At 44.7% G+C, this 16016-nt stretch overlaps 1 protein-coding gene across 1 annotated transcript in view; it reads right to left on the reverse strand.

Moving 5' to 3' along the window:
• COL13A1 (collagen type XIII alpha 1 chain) overlaps positions 1-16016 on the reverse strand; it is a 102384-nt gene that overhangs the window by 13959 nt on the left and 72409 nt on the right. The window contains exons 35-43 of the mRNA XM_074593151.1: positions 15909-15962; positions 15045-15086; positions 14505-14531; positions 12509-12589; positions 9526-9561; positions 6931-6984; positions 6605-6658; positions 5769-5804; positions 1260-1346 (exon numbers count right to left, since the gene is read on the reverse strand). Coding sequence (XP_074449252.1) covers positions 1260-1346; positions 5769-5804; positions 6605-6658; positions 6931-6984; positions 9526-9561; positions 12509-12589; positions 14505-14531; positions 15045-15086; positions 15909-15962 — 471 coding nt within the window. The remainder of the gene's footprint in view (positions 1-1259; positions 1347-5768; positions 5805-6604; positions 6659-6930; positions 6985-9525; positions 9562-12508; positions 12590-14504; positions 14532-15044; positions 15087-15908; positions 15963-16016) is intronic.

Here is a 16016-nt window from a genome sequence, read left to right on the forward strand (position 1 = left end):
GCCACAAAGTAATGCTGACAGCGGCTGTGAATCACAGCATGAAGGGAAGGGCCTGTTTCTGACAACAGCAGCGCAAGGAAGGTAGGATGGGGATAGGTAAGGAAGGAATTGCCAGGTGTTTCTGGGGCATGCAGCTATTTCAGAGGTATTGGAAAATAACAACCAAGATACAAAAAGCAAACGAGCATGCAGGAAAGGGAAGGTACGCCATACCAATGGGCATGGGGCATCCAGGCCGTCCAGCCCAGGTAACCCCGGCTCACCCTTCTCGCCTTTAAAACCTCGAAGACCCTGTTTATGAAATCAACCACTATCGTTATTTCAGTTAATGCCAGTTACCTCCATGTCACGGGAGGAGAGGCCGAGTGCCCCTCTGGGACTGTCCCAGGGCACTCTGCTGCATACCCAGAGTACAGATGGCCCATTGTTTCAGTTTTAGTTTTGTCCGCATAATCAGTAGTAGCGGTCTCCTTTCTGATTTTCTGTAATCTATGAGTCAAGAGATACTTCTCTGAGTTAAATCTGAGAGGATGAGAATGGTGTTTCCTCCATTACGAAATCATCCATTCTTCCTATCCTCACTAGGAAACCCAGCAGCCAGATTTATAGATGCATGATTCACAAGTACTCCTGGGATTCATAGCAATGCTACAGATTTTTGGCAGTGTTTGCTGCAGCATATGAGTTTAAATAAAAATGTGTACATATTCCTATATTTATTCATATAGATTTATAGACAATATGTTTCGACAGAAACATATCCCATTTAAAATAACTGAGATTTGTTTTCCCTCTGGGTAATGCAGCTCAAGTGCCCTGTGTCGCTCTCAGGCGATCACATCAGCTGGCCGTTATTCCAAGGCAAGAAAAAGAGCATTCACGTTCTGCCATTACATAGACACCGTGACATTAAACATCTCCGGAGAAGAGCCATAACTAGCAGCAAAGGAGACACAGGGCTCTATCTGCAAAGGAGAAAGCCCTGGGCCCCCAGCACATGGGACACCCCCATGTACCCCAAACCTTTGTGAGCTCCAGAAGAGGAAGGAATATAACCATGGTCACTCAACAGCCCGATTGCTCAAAGGATCAGTGGTTCCCCACTGAAGAAAGCAGCTTTGCCATAGAATGCGGTGGGAACCAGGCTGGGCCTTATCTAAGTGTTGTACTTTTGCAAGACCATTGTTTATGTTATGATTTCCTTCTTTCTTCCCCATCAACAAATCTTAAAACAATACATTTGATGAAACAGAACATACCAACGGACAGGGTGCATCTAATCCAGGCGCTCCTTGGTCTCCCTTATCCCCTTTAGACCCTCTAGAGCCTTTCTTGCCCCTCTCCCCCTGTAAATAATAGTTTAGTCCAAGAAAAAAAAGAATACACAAAAGCTTTAGGATCATCCATTTCAAACAAATGTCAGCGATAGTTTAAAAAAGGATAAACATTTAGGAAACATTTTGAAAGAAGAGAAATCTCCCTTTGAGATGTTAAGTGAAAAACAACGTATGGAGCTACTAACCATGACTTAGCTGCATAAACGCATTGGCCATTGCTAAAATCCCACACTGATAGACTGCAAGGGATCAAAGGGAATACAAGTGCCTCTGAACTTTATGGACAGGCCTACGGTCAGCCAGCGGAGCACTCCTCCTCCGCCGCCAGTACCATCGTTATACCACTTCTCCGGTCTTCTTATACATTCAGTACAGTATACATTCAGAGAGAGGGGCACCTTCTGAGAAGCGGCTGACCCTAGACTCACAGGATGGGAAAACACTCCCCTGGGCAGCAGCAGGACACCTCATCTCCATCTCCAGCTGCCTGGGAGGGTCCCTCCTCTCCCACAGGAGCTCTGGGCTAGCACGTAGATGCCTGGTGCCTCAGATGGCGAGAACTGCAGCAGACCCCGAGCAGGCTCTCCTGCTGTAGTAGGAAGGCACTGCTGGCACAGATGCCCTGTGTTGATTGTACTTTTCTTACCACTCTCAATTCTCATTTTTAAAGAAATTATCACTCACAGAAGTGTTTTTAGAAGCATTCCCTTAAACCATTTAATGAACACTGTTTGCCACCTCGGGTTGATAGCTTTTCCTTAAAAGCTGTGGGGTTGTTTTATTTTTTTTTCAATGTGTAAAATTACTTCCATATCCCAGCACAGCAAAGCTTTAACTTGCATGAATGTGCTTGCCTGAGTCTTACAGTGGTTTGTGCACTAGGGTGTGTCAACACTGCTGAACAGAAAAGAGCCAGAGAATGAAGGAAATACTCAGCCCGACAGTCTGCACGGCCTGGTTGTCCTTTGGGATGCTCCGAGTAGTGCTCCCCCAGAAAAACCTGTTAGACAGGGACTAGTCCCAAGCAGGGCAGCCACTGGTCCCTTGCCCTCTTATTTAGAATCACAGAATGTGTTGGGTTGGAAGGGACCCTTTAAAGGTCATCAACCCCCCTGCAGTGAGCAGGGACATCTTCAACTAGATCAGGTTGCTCAGAACTTCATCAAGCCTGGCCTTGAGTGTCTCCAGGGATGGGGCCTCCACCACCTCTCTGGGCAACCTGGGCCAGTGTCTCACCACCCTCATTGTAAAGAGCTTCTTCCTAATGTCTCATCTAAACCTGCCCTGCTCTAGTTTAAACCATTGCCCCTCGTTCTATCGCTACGTGCCCTTGCTGACAGCCCCTCCCCAGCTTTCCTGTAGGCCCCCTTCAGGGTTTGGTGCAGTACAGACATATCCCAGGAAGGTGCGATTCTTACAATGGTTTGATATTATAATTTCTCCACAGGCTCTAGGTTGAGTTACACCAGAGCCAGGGCAGGAGGAAAACAAATTAAAAAATCATAACCAAAGAGGAGGCTTGCTCTCTTGTGGAGGGACAGCATTAGGTCAATGAAAGCCAGCTGCAAGAGGGGCTGAGGGAATGATCAAATGCCCTCAACCAAGGAAGTGTACCTCCCATCCGTTGTAGGTCAGCCAAGGCAAGGTATGGCATGGGGATTTGACAGTTACATGTATACCAAATCTTTCTGTATAACAGAGGAAATTCTCAAAGCTGCTAAGCATAAAGCAGCAGAATGGGCTGCAGCACAGGGAATTGAATTTAGGGTCCTTATGGGGGGGGGGGTTAAAGGAATTAAGGGGTAAAAATCAGACAGCACATGTTGCTGTTTCTCCTTTTAAAAAAAGTGTTAAACCCAAAGCTGGCAAGAGAAATGGATGGGAGAGGAAAGGCGATGAGAAGTCACCCAGAACCAAGCACTGGAACAGGGAGCATAATCCAGGAAAATGCGGCATGAGTTGCTCTGGAGGAAAGAGGAAGGAACCAGGAAGAAAGATGGAAGAGGAGGAAGGGATAAAGGGGACAAAGGTGGACCTGTAGGAGCGAGGAAGATGCACATACACACGAGAAAAAAACCACAGGCATTAAAATAACAGTGAGGATATCAGCTTGGTAGCACAAATTCAGGGTTTACACTTTTTCAGCTGGGTTACTTGAAAGGCCCTCTGTTCCCATTGCTACCTAGTGCCACGATAGTGTCTGCCGGTCCCCAGGCACAGCTGTGCTGTACTCCCACACCGAACAAAGGGCAGCAGGAGCTCTGCCTAAAATAAGAGAGGATTTTGGCAAACTGTTTGGGACCTTAATGAAGTGGATCCTCATTTTTAATGTGCTTAACGCTGAAAAACTTCATATTAAAGCGCTATGTGTACTGCTGCTGTCTAAGAGAGAGGGGCATTTTAAATGAACACACCTCCCACTTCCAAAGCGGCGGGTGTTGTATCCCAGCCCCTTGTGGAACAGGCCAGAAGTGAAGTGTTGCCTCCTCTTTTTCACTTCACAGCTTTCTTTTTCATTTTGAAGTCTCCTGGCTGAACTGCTGCCATGGTTTTGCCAGCAACTGGGAGAGACTGTCCCGTTCTTCTGAGGAGGTTCTGCCACAGAAGCCATGTGTCCCACTGCAGGGGAGACCTAGCACTCAGAGGGGGATACTGGGCTGCAAAGCAAATCCTGGGAAATGGGCATCGTGTCCTGTTCTGCTAAACGATACTTGTCAGATGTCTCTAATGACTTCAACGGGAGGGAGGCATTCAGACAAAACAGCTTTATAAAAGGGACTCACCAAAACTGTGCTGTTTAACTCCTGTAAGTAGTAGTGACCTGTGCACAATTTTTGAAGAGGGGCAGGAGTGAGGGGAAACCGCTGTACAAAGACTCAGTGGGAATGATATTTTCTAGGATCCCACCTGGTACAAAGGTATTGCACTTGCCCATTTACAGGTCTCAAGTTTCTCACACTTTTTCATTTCACAATATTGGCTGCAGTGAGGCAAAGTGCACGCATGCTTCAAGGGGCCAGCAAAACTTCCCACTCCAGCTTTCCAACCGGTCTTCTATAAGGAGGTGCAGTTTCTCCCAGTTTTCACGTGCTTTTGTGCGAGAGCTCAGAGAAATCCTATATACGGCTAATGAAAGATCCTTCTTTTAAATAAAACACCCAGTTTAAAAACCAACTGAAAAAGTCTAGGAAGTCTGTTAAAGTTATTTTTTTTTGTTGTTTAGAAGCCACACAAACAACACAAAATGCATCTTAGTGAAGAGGAAGAAGCAAAGCCAGAAACGCAACGATTAAAAAAGGGGAGAACTTTGGAGCTCCCATGAAACTTGGACCTTTCTCCCCTAGTTTAAGATGCCAATTGGCTACTGCTTTCCAAAACTGCCCATTCTGTGCAGAGTAAGGTCAGAAATACATCGCAGATAAAAGACAGAGAACACTCATTAAGTATCAAAAGCAAATTCATATAATGAAATCACCACACGGGCACATGCACTGTAAAACTTTACATTTTCAGATAAACTTAGGCGATACCAGAATCTTATGAAAAGAAGGTGTATGTGTGAGTACACGCAGAAAGACACACACACGTGTACTATATTGAACTGCTTGACGTATTTATACAATTGTAATCTTAAAAAGATTTTTAATTCAAAAGTCATTTGTATTTCAAATACAAATTAGATTCAACTATAGCTCTCAACTGTTTTTATCAAAAAGTTTCAGAGCCTTAACAGGCAAGAAATCCCTTACGTTGTGGAAAACCTGATGAAAATGCAAGGACCTTCTCAACATGCACTTTTTAGTCATGTTTATCTTTCTATAACACAGGTGGTACAACAGAAAAGCAGCCATTCACGTTATTGGGTTTGACCCAGCTCTTCACCATCACATCCATTCAGGACATGAGGAGACTGCATGTCTGATTCTTTAAGGTAGGCGAATTTAATTTATCTTTTCCAAATTTCCGTCTTTGAAATTCCCTGGAGGATTTTTTGCTAGAGAGCAACCTTCTTTTTCATGCTTCAGGGGGAATTTAAAAGTCATGTAATGAGATTTGCTGACTCCACCTCAGTTAATTCTCATGGGAATCCCTACATGCATCAGTAAACAGATAAGCGGGATTTCTAAAGCATGCGACGTTAGCCTAACTCTACTACATGTGAAGTCCCGTGCTTCAGTGACAACAGAGCTATGGCAACAATTAACACATTAGAAAATTCCTCCTGCAGCTTTCAGATGTACCACAATGTCCCAGGTGATTATACGAGCTACAGGTATCACCTTAGAAAATACCAGTTTGTAAAGTTACTTATATGAAGGTCTAGCAGACAGAATTGCCTGCTGGCTACTTGAGGTTGCTCAGGAGTTAAAGGATCTATCACTGTGTAAAGATGTTAGTAACTCAACACAAGAAATTTGCCTGGTAACTTACCCGGATGCCTTTGTCACCAGGTAGACCTTGTAAACCCTGAAATGCAGCAACACAAAGATATTTTAAAATAAGTAGGCCCCATTGTATTCCTTCTCAAAAAGAAGAATGTGTACCCAGGAGTTTGTTTTTTCCATTTGTACCAATTGCTCTACGGTAAAAAAAAAAAACAAACAAAAACAAACCACCAAAACCCAACTTTTCCAGCAGACAACCTCCTCTTCACCTCCATTAGGCCATGCAGGCTGTAACACCACTACTACTCCTCTAAGAGTTCTTCAGACAAAAACCAAACTAGTTTAGAGAATGCAGTCCCTGAAAGAAGCAACAAACTTCCTTTTTTGTGTTAACAAAGCAGCTCCATGATACCATAAAACTGGAGGTTTTGCCCCACTGTCCCTGTTTTGCAAAAAGTAATCCCAAACAATGGAAGTAACCTCACTGAAGGCAGCTTTTGTCACTGCAATGACAAGACAGAGCCCCCTCAGACAGGTGGAAGGCAGGTACCCAAGCTGTGGAAAGATAAACAGAGCAGATGTGCTCAAAAGCAGTATTTTGGACTAAGATACTTATCCTGGGAGTCCTGTGCAGCTTCTTTTGGTAGTTTGAGGATTGAGGTGAATTAGCAGTTTCTGTTCAGCTTCATCCATCTCATTCTGAATTGTTGTTCTGAAGCTACCGAGCGCTTTCTGTTGCTCTCTGTAGCGTACATAAGCTTTGGTTCTTTAACACCCAACCTAGCTGAAACTGCAAATGCTGTATTACAGCAGCATTTTAAGCTATCAACCACAGCAAGGAAACAGACACTGATAATGAATCCCTAGTACTCCCATACTTACAGGAAGCCCTGCTGGTCCCATTGGTCCTATAACTCCAGGATCTCCTTTACTGCCCTGAAATGGAGAAAAAAGAGTAGAATTTGTCACATTCCTATTCAGTATGAACAAGCATTACTATAGAAGAAAAGTAAAGGACCCGTTTCAAAGCACCTAAAAACCTCATGAATGAAATACTCAAAAATCAAAGAGGCCAAGCTGAGGGCCCTATATGCCCAAGGAAAGAGCAGTTCCAGCTCTAGAACAAGCTAGAGCTTCTCTATCCCAGAGAGCTGTGGTATCTTCAAAGAAGTTACACAGAGCATTGGTCAGTTCTGAAGCAAGCTCACCCTTTCTCCTTTTGGTCCTGCTGGTCCCGAAACACCAATTGGTCCTGGAGTACCCTGTATTTGTAGGAAGGAAAATTCATCAGGACATTTTTATTCTAGGGCCTCATTAAAGCCAGGAGACACTGCTGCTCCTTTAGGAAAAAGCATGGCTGGGAAGGACAGTCTGGTGGTGGAAGGCATCTAGCACCACTACAGCTTTCAGTGTTGGTGGCGATGGATTTGAAGTAGTTGATATAGGCAATTTGAAAAACATGGGAATTGCTACATTGGATCACACCAGCACCATTTTGCAGAGCCTTATTTTTAATTTTGAAGCTCTCTCTTGACAATTGTTACAGCAGGCATTTCTACCAGTTCCACAGGAGGGAATTTTTTCGCTCTAGTTTATATCAGACAAGGCTGAAAGCTGTAGCAGAATAAAGGCTATTTAGATATAGCATAAGCAGTTTTCTTTTCTTTATTTGCTTCTTTTCTTTTTTCCCCCTGGCGTCAGTCAAGTTGAGCAAAAATGAAAGAGCGTGGTTACTCGGTGGCAGGCAGCCAGTCAGTCATGCAAGTTGAAAGACGCCATGCTGCAGAGAGGAATGCTGCACAGACACAGATGCAAACTAAGAGGGGGATCATTCAGTCCCTGTCCCCACCCCTTTTTTCCCTTTTTGCCATTTATGTCACTCTACCAGGCTCTCAATCACGCGAACAGGAAAACCCAGTCTTTTTGCTAACCCTTTGACACAGGGGCCATCTCCGACTAGCATACCAAACTTAATTCCCTGTGCTGCTGAGACTTGCTTGGGCTTTGGGAAAGTCACCCCATCAAAGCTTATCTTTAATGCGGCCAATACAGCAGTTAGGCAATAGTCCTGGCTAAGAAGAAGATTCAAGCACTTTCAACTCTGTATAGACTCCTTGAACTTGTTGTGGACCCTGTTGGAGGGTCTCATAGCACTCTCCCAGAACACATTCTGCAGTTTAGATAAAAGTATAGCCTTCAAATTAGGTGGGTGTACTGCACACTGCAAACTAGATAGTAGAGACAAGCCATTTGCCTTCCTAACCCTGCATCACATACTTTTAGATTAGCAAGAACCATTCAGCTATTCCTTCATGGAGCCTTGATACAAGGATAATTTTGAGGCCCACTACCTGCCTTCTAGGAAGGACAAAGGAGGAAGCTTCTTGAATAGGGAAATCTTTTTCCAACAGCCTTAAGGAAAACGGTATTGCACTTTTTAACGTGAGCTTGCAATCCTTAGTTATGGAAGTAACCCCTCCGATGTGAGCACAATGAGTCATGTGGATCAGGAGGGCTTTTCAGACAAGTTAAGATCTGCAGAATTTAAGTGGAGAAGTAGTCCATGCAGCACACGACTTCAACGCAGTGAAGGAAGTGAGAAAAATCAGGCTCTCCTTAGGTTCAGGCACAGGAGTACACATCATGGAAATCTTAATTGCCTGCATATATGCGTCATTTTAAGATCATTTAGTGCCATGAAATACACTGATAGCTCACCTGCACGTTTATAAAATTAAATCCACAATTTCCCAAAACAAGTGAGTGTGTAAACTGCCATTCAGATTCTGTTCAGAAGTTAGAGCAGCTGAATTATTTCCAGTTATGCTGAGGAGGAGAAATTGCTTTTTCTTTTTAAATAGCAAATGGATTGTACATGGGTGATACATGATTTCCCCGGGAGGTATTAAAAATCTTTGTCCCTTATTTAACAGCTTTTACCCAAGGATAGCAGAATGGTTTGCAGAACCAGGTTAGCATTACTTGTCTCATTCTGAATTCAACAGATTGAGAAACTTAGGCACAAGGAGTTTATTTCCTTCACATCTCACAGCAAGTTAGCAACAAGAGGTGGGAATCTTGCATCATCCTGCTCCACTATTAGATGTCGCTACCTCTCAGATGTATATACCAGACCAGAACACACCCCACCACCCCCAGGTATCTGGGACTAGGGAAGGCATGTGCGGAGCTGCTGAAGGTGCATGGCATTCTGCTGCTGAGAGGTGAAGGGCTAGTCCTGCTTGCAGAAGGTCTTTTAGATGTAAATTCTCCTTGTGCCAAGATGCTTACCAGGCTATAGAGAGATACCTGTAAGCATACCTGCAACCCACGGCAACCGAGCCTTATACGCCATGTGTGAAAACAACGCACAAAGCATTTTGCTCACAGGACAAAACACACCGGCATTATTATGCCTAAGACAAAACTGTAGAGCTACTGTCATGACAAGGTGGCAAGCAAGGCTACCATGGAGAACGACAGGATAGAGACCCCTCACAATAAAGAGGACAGGAGAACAGAGCATCATGGAACCATGCAGAGGTTTCGTTCATCTTGTTATTGAGATAAAGTGGAACAAGTAGGCTGTAATCCCAGGATCCAGACAGATTTATAGCACCAAAAAAAGACAAGCACGTGGCGTCACTTCACAGTCTAAGTTTAACCACCCTCCGCCCCCTGCCCAAGCCTGCTTTGGAGAAAAGGTGGTTATTCCTAGTGTAAACAAGACTCTGGTGGAAGAGACGAGACAAATCATGATACTGGGGAGGAGTAACATAGGGTAATGGAGAAACGGAACTCACCGGTGGTCCAGGCCTGCCGTCTAAACCTGAAGCACCCTGAACAGATTGGGGAGGGTTAACAAAAACAAGGCGAGAGGGGAGGAGGGTGAGGGGGAAAGGAGAGGGGAGGGGAGAGGTGAGTGAAGCAGTGACTTGAGACAAACATATGCTTGCAATAAACAAAAATTAAGATCTCAAGGACAGGTGATGGTACTTACAAGCAAACCAACAAAAACATAGAAACACTGAATACATATATATTGTCAACCTGTAATTTTCAGATCCCCTTAAGAATACAAGTTTCCCTCTCAGTGCCGTGAAGAAAACCCCTGAGGAAGAAGCTCTTCTGTGACAGGTGATGAAAAGTGCAATGCAACAGTGGATTTGGATCATGCATTGCCTTTGTGGCAGGCTGGGCAACACAGACGAGACAGAAGGCTCAAAGGCCTGTGGTCAGGGAGGCATTTATAAGCAGTGCAGAGCCATCAGCCGTTCAAGTTCCTACCGAGAAACTCAAGTCCTCTAGGTGCACACTTAGTCAGCTGCAAGATTGCTCCACTCTACATCCAGTTGTTTGGAGGCTTGTAAAACAGGTGGCTCATCTTCCTGTGTCACCAGTGCAGATTTACACCAGATTGAGATGAAATGGCACTTTTCTGTGCGCTTGGCTCTTGCCCTGAATTTCCTCATTCATAAGACCTAGCAGTGGCTCTGCCCAAGGCCCATCTAGGCCAGTGTCATATCTCTTAACGGTGGCCAGGAGAGAAAGCTTTGGTAGAATATAAGTACCGAATACTGCGTTTTCCTTCACTGGAGCATGACAAATTCCTCAGCTTGTCGGCCATACAGAGAAGCCCAAGGCTACTGCAGACAATCAGCGCTGAAGCGTGCTGAAGGTTCTGGCATGATGTCAAGCCCTAAGTCACATATGAAAAGGCAGCAGATCCAGCTGTGGGATTTTACAGAATCCGTCTTTGAAATATTTCAGTACCTGTTTGGCACTGCATTAATTTTGACAGGCTGAAAATACACTGTATCAGGCATGGAAAAGCTTATGAAGAGGGTTATAGGTAGCTCTGAGGAGGGATACAAGGTCCACAATATCTCTGTTATCTTACTAACAGCTCAGTAACTGTGCTCCCTAGTGGGCCAGCTGATATTGCTGCTCCAAACACAAAACATTTCTAAGAGGACACTTCTGAGCCAGCCTTTCCCCCTCCACAGCTCAGGAGGAGTGATCATAGAATTGTCAGGGTTGGAAGGGACCTTAAAGATCATCTAGTTCCAACCCCCTGCCCTGGGCAGGGACACGTCCCACTAGATCAGGTTGCTCAGAGCCCCATCCAGCCTGGCCTTAAAAACTTACAGGGATGGGGCTTCCACCACCTCTCTGGGAAACCTGTTCCAGTGTCTCACCACCCTCATGGTGAAGAACTTCTTCCTAATGTCCAGTCTGAATCGTCCCATCTGTAGTTTTAATCCATTCCCTCTAGTCCTACCATTACCCAACATCCCAAAAAGTCCCTCACCAGCTTTCTTGTAGCCCCTTTAAGATACTGGTAGGCCACAGTAAAGTCTCCTCGGAGCCTTCTCTTCTCCAGACTGAACAACCCCAACTCTCTCCAGCCCTCTGATCATCCTCGTGGCCCTTCTCTGGACACGTTCCAGCACGTCCGTATCTTTCTTGATATGTGATGATATGATGTGAAAAGCCAAGGGACCCTGGTTTCTCATGGGGCTCATTGCTGTAGCAGAGCCAGATAGCATATTCCCTGCCACACTGATAAGCTTGTCAGGATAATTGCTGGGGCATCTTCTGCTCAGCCTGTCACAAGGACCTCCTTCCCCTATTCTGATACCACACAGACTTGAAGGACTAACTGTTTACGCAGAAAGCTTCTATTTGCATTCCTCAGGGCAAAATGGGGACTGGGTTTTTACTTCTCACTGCTTCACTGAGGCACAATCTTTGCATTTGAGCCTTCTGAAAGCATTGCTTTCTCCCTACTGGTTCTGCATGGAGCCACTGTGAATACCCTCATGCTGAGCTCACTCGAGTGCCTAGAGTTAGATGAGAAGCATCCAGGCCCTAGAAGGTAACTGCTATACAGCACAACTAAAAGAGGAAAACATTTTACAAACGAAGACACACACATTTCAGCCAGAGACAAGGGATCTGGGTGATCAAACACAGGCCAAAGTCACACAGTACACAAGATGCACTTTGCAGTGCTTGTTTCCAGGCAGTAGGTTCAGCAAAGGGAGAGGGTGTGCTCTGCCACCAGTGCTTTTTAAGAGGAGAGAGCTTGGGGGCTGGCGGAGCAACTGGATGGGACTGAGTTAACACAATTTCATTATCGGCTGTCAGCTCAGACAGCGGGTGAAGAGGCTTTTAGCAGATTTGAGCTAAGAGCTTCACAAAGCCTTCAGGTTCTTATCTAAAGCGCTTGTAACTTCTTTGTAATTCTGCCTTGTAATTCTACTGTTAGCAGTGCACTGACAGTAGTCCAGGGTGACCGAGCTCACATACAGCAGGGAATACAGAGGCTTCTACCCTGTCAGGGAAAGCACAGATTCCATTGCAGAAGTGATAGTAAAGTATTGCCTAGTGAACCACCAAGCTTTTGTACAACGTCTGGCCCAGGTGACAAATAGCTGGGAAGGTATTTCCTTTTCCACATCTTTTTGAATTCTGTTTCTGGTCTTGCCCCATTGCCCTGAAGTGCAAAGAACCCACAGGAAAACTACTGCTTATTTTTCCCATTCCTGCCAGAAGCAGGAAGAATTAAAGTGATCACTGATCTGTTTAACAGATCTAAAAGATGAAGGCTCCGTACAGAAATTGAGCCTTTTAAGTTTAAAACGTAAAGGCACAGTTATTTATAGATCATCTTTTTCTTTGACTTTACATATCAAATTTCTGCATGCGTCTCCTATTGAGGGATCTTTTTACAGCTGATATAAATTTGGCTCATAAAGTGCTGCTTGCTTCCCGGATACTTACAGGTAATCCCAGTGGCCCTCTGTCTCCTTTTTCACCCTGGGCACCCTTCTCTCCTTTCATTCCATCAATCCCTGCTTCCCCCTAAAGGAAGGATGGAGCAGAAAATAAACCCACCGTAACACCACTTATATAACAAACATTCCTCCCCTCGGAGCGCACCGAAGCAGCAGAGAGAATACAAGAGGCAGCAGAGAGAATACAAGAGGCAGCAGAGCAATGCTTTAGCCCCATTCTCAGCCCAATCTTAAGACAACTAGTATCAGTCAAATGGCCTCTGTGTGAGGTCACTTGTTTCGCATCAATGGCAGTAAGAGGAGATTCAGGCCCAGCGGGTGAAGATGGTAAAAAGGGAGCTGAGCTCACTTCTCTGTTGCTCTCCCTGCTATTGCAGGGAGCGTCAGGTAAATATAAGTAACCAGAAGTTATACAATAGGGTGGTTTTACATTTTAAGATGTGGGTTCATTGGGAGTGAAAGACAAGTGTCTGTAAGCTTTGAAAAAACAAAGTCATACTGAAACATTTTATGACAGATTTTTGTAAATGCAGAGGCATCAGTTTCAAAATTCGGGAAAAAAAATCATCATTCCTTTTCCAATGGTATTTTTAAAATTCTATATGATAATACTATATATATAAATTCTATATTATAATACTATAGTATTATAAACTATAAAGTAGTGTTAAACAAAATATTCTTTTCATAAATTCAAAGTGCAACCCAAAGCTTTTTTCCCCACCCACTCCTATTCATAAGGCATTTTAAAACACTCTCTTGGTTGCACTTTGAAAGAGAAGCGTCAGAAGAACCAAGTTTGCCCAGAAACAGTAAGCCCGCTTGCCGTACTCTTCTACAATTGTAGGACAGCACATTGCTGGCGCTCTCTACCAGCCCTCCGGCTTCCACACGGCTATGTGTCACTGCCCTACAGTACTATTTGACTCGAGCACATACCTGGAAGAGTTATTTATTTCTGACATGTCTGCAAAGGGTATAAAATGCTCTTCCTCACCACTACTGAAAGCTTCATTACAAAAAGACAGATCGCAGGGATGGAACAAAAGCTTCCACACTTGGACATCTCAGTGCACCTGCTAATTAAGCCTACATGGCTCCTCTCTTCAAGGAGACACTGGTGCAGTACTTCCCCTGCCTATAATCCAGCCTGTGCTGTGCGAGACTTTCATCTGCATTTGGTTGGCACATATTCCAAAGACAACTGCACCTTATGGAAGTTTCCCAGACGCTTGATAGGAGTGGCTAGTGAGTTACACACAAGCAAGACAGATAACTCTATCTGTAATCAACACCTGGAGAAAAGATGAATCAGGATAAATATACCACCCCATTTAACACCCAAATAGCGCTGGTAGCCAAATACTCAGCATAACCAGAAGAATTAAGACACTTTTCACATTTTCCAATCTTTTCTGAGAATCTCAGAGGAAAAACATAGCTCTCCTTGAACATTTCCACTCAAATATTTTTTTGTCCAGGTACTGTTTAATGGCAGGCAAACCAATGGTGCAGGCTGAGCATAAACATATTTAGATGGAGATTAGAAAGCTTCTAATCTTCAAGAACAGTGAAGTTCTTGAATGGCTTTAAAGCGTAATTTAAAGGGTATAGAACCTGGCTAATTTTAAGCTAGAGCTGAGTTAATTAACACTGTACGATAGGCTGTCCATCCAGTGGTACAGACCTTCAACTTTTCAGACAAAGAATTCAAATATGTTCTCATGGGAAGGTTTCCAAGGGCCAGTGGCTTCCCACTTCTCTGGGTGAAAACTGGGGACAATGAATGAGAGCTAAATGAGAGCTAAATGAGTCCTAAAATGAGAGCTGCTAATCCATTTCCTTCAAGAAAATACTCAGAAGTATTTTCCTCTTACCAAGGTGGAAAACAACATTTGCAAGCTAGAAAGTTGTTACTGAAAAATTCTTGCACCTGGACCAGCCTAGTAGAATTTCAGGATAGTAAAGTTTTACAGCCTTACCTTTGGTCCTGGGAGGCCCTGAAGACCCTGTATTTGGGATGAGAGACAAAATATGAGTAATGTTTAAGGATGTGCTTTAAAATACAGGTATTCCCGTTCAGTGTGCAGCATAGAGCTTTTGCTTTCTGACACACAGAGGGCACAAACGCTTAGCCCAGAGGCCTCTTTATTTGTGTAAAGGGCACTTCATGTACCGTTCTCATCTGGTAATGAGGAGGCTTTTGCCAAGAACAATCTGGCAAAGGGCCAGGCTCGCTATTAAGACCATTTTGCAGTTGATCTCTTTAATCCTGTCCATCCCCTCTTGCGACTGTCTTCCCTTTCATCTCAGACTAACATAACCTTCTCTCTTTTCCTATCCAGCCCATCATAGCTCTGACCTACCCTGGGGTGTGGTTTTAGAAGCGATTCTAAGCATGTTCCTGTTTCAACACTGCAGTGTTTCCGTCTGTTTTCTCCACCCAGAATCCTCCCCAGCCACTTCACGCTCTATCCTCATTCCCAGTGCCTTGCTCCTCAGGTGAATCACTCAAAACTTACTGGAGGTCCTGGTGGGCCTTGGGGTCCGGGAGGGCCAGATATCTAGAAAGCAATACAAGAGAAGTCACTGTCATAATCTGCTGCCCTCAGCAGGTGAGGGGGAACTGCTCAGAGGGGAGGCAGGGTAGAGGGTACAGTTGAGCTCTACCAGACTTAGAAACCTGGATTCCCCTTAAGGACTATGTTAGGAAGTGGCAGCAATCCAGGACAGAGTGGCTAAGAAGCAGCAACAAGACTCTGGGGAGGGTTACGCAGCAGTTACAGAGATTTAGGAGGAAGGAGAGCAGTGATTTTTTTCTCTACAGAAAAAGGTCCACTTCCACTACTCTACCATTGTTCCTGCAAGGAGGCACAAGGTCAACAGCTAACAGCTTTTTCAAGAGACAGGAAAGAAGGTGGCTGGCTCCACACATGCAGAAGGGTGTATTGATAGCCTGTGAGACTCCTTGCTGCAGGGCAGTACAAAAGCTAGGGGTGAGCTCTGAGGGGAGAACAGACAAGTTCACGAAGCCAAAATCTATTGAAAAATATATACGTGTAGAAACACGCAGGTATTGTTAAGGAAATCCCTTTACCACAAATGCCAAGGAAAACATTTGTTATGCTTTCCATGATCTTCTGTTCTTCCCTAGGCATTCATTATTGATTGCTTGTCATGAGCTAGATTGTTCTTGTGTAGGGGAAAAGTAGGGCATCAGGAGCTAGAGCTGGTTGGCAATTCAGTCCCACAAGATGAAGCTTGCTGTACTCAATGAGCAGTGCGTCATAAGAGGGTGGGATGTGCTGGTTTTCAGCAGCACTGCTGCCAGATCATCCCTCCCTTACTGCCGAGATTGCAGAAGGAAAGCGAGGAAGGTGACCTACCGATTCTCCTGGATTTCCTTTGTCACCGTGCTCCCCAGGCTCACCCTTCTCTCCCTGCACACAACAGACCCTGTCACCATCAGCTGTACTCTGGAGTCTCACTCCATC

This window comes from Larus michahellis, chromosome 6 (assembly GCF_964199755.1).
Source record: "Larus michahellis chromosome 6, bLarMic1.1, whole genome shotgun sequence".
Taxonomy (NCBI): domain Eukaryota; kingdom Metazoa; phylum Chordata; class Aves; order Charadriiformes; family Laridae; genus Larus; species Larus michahellis.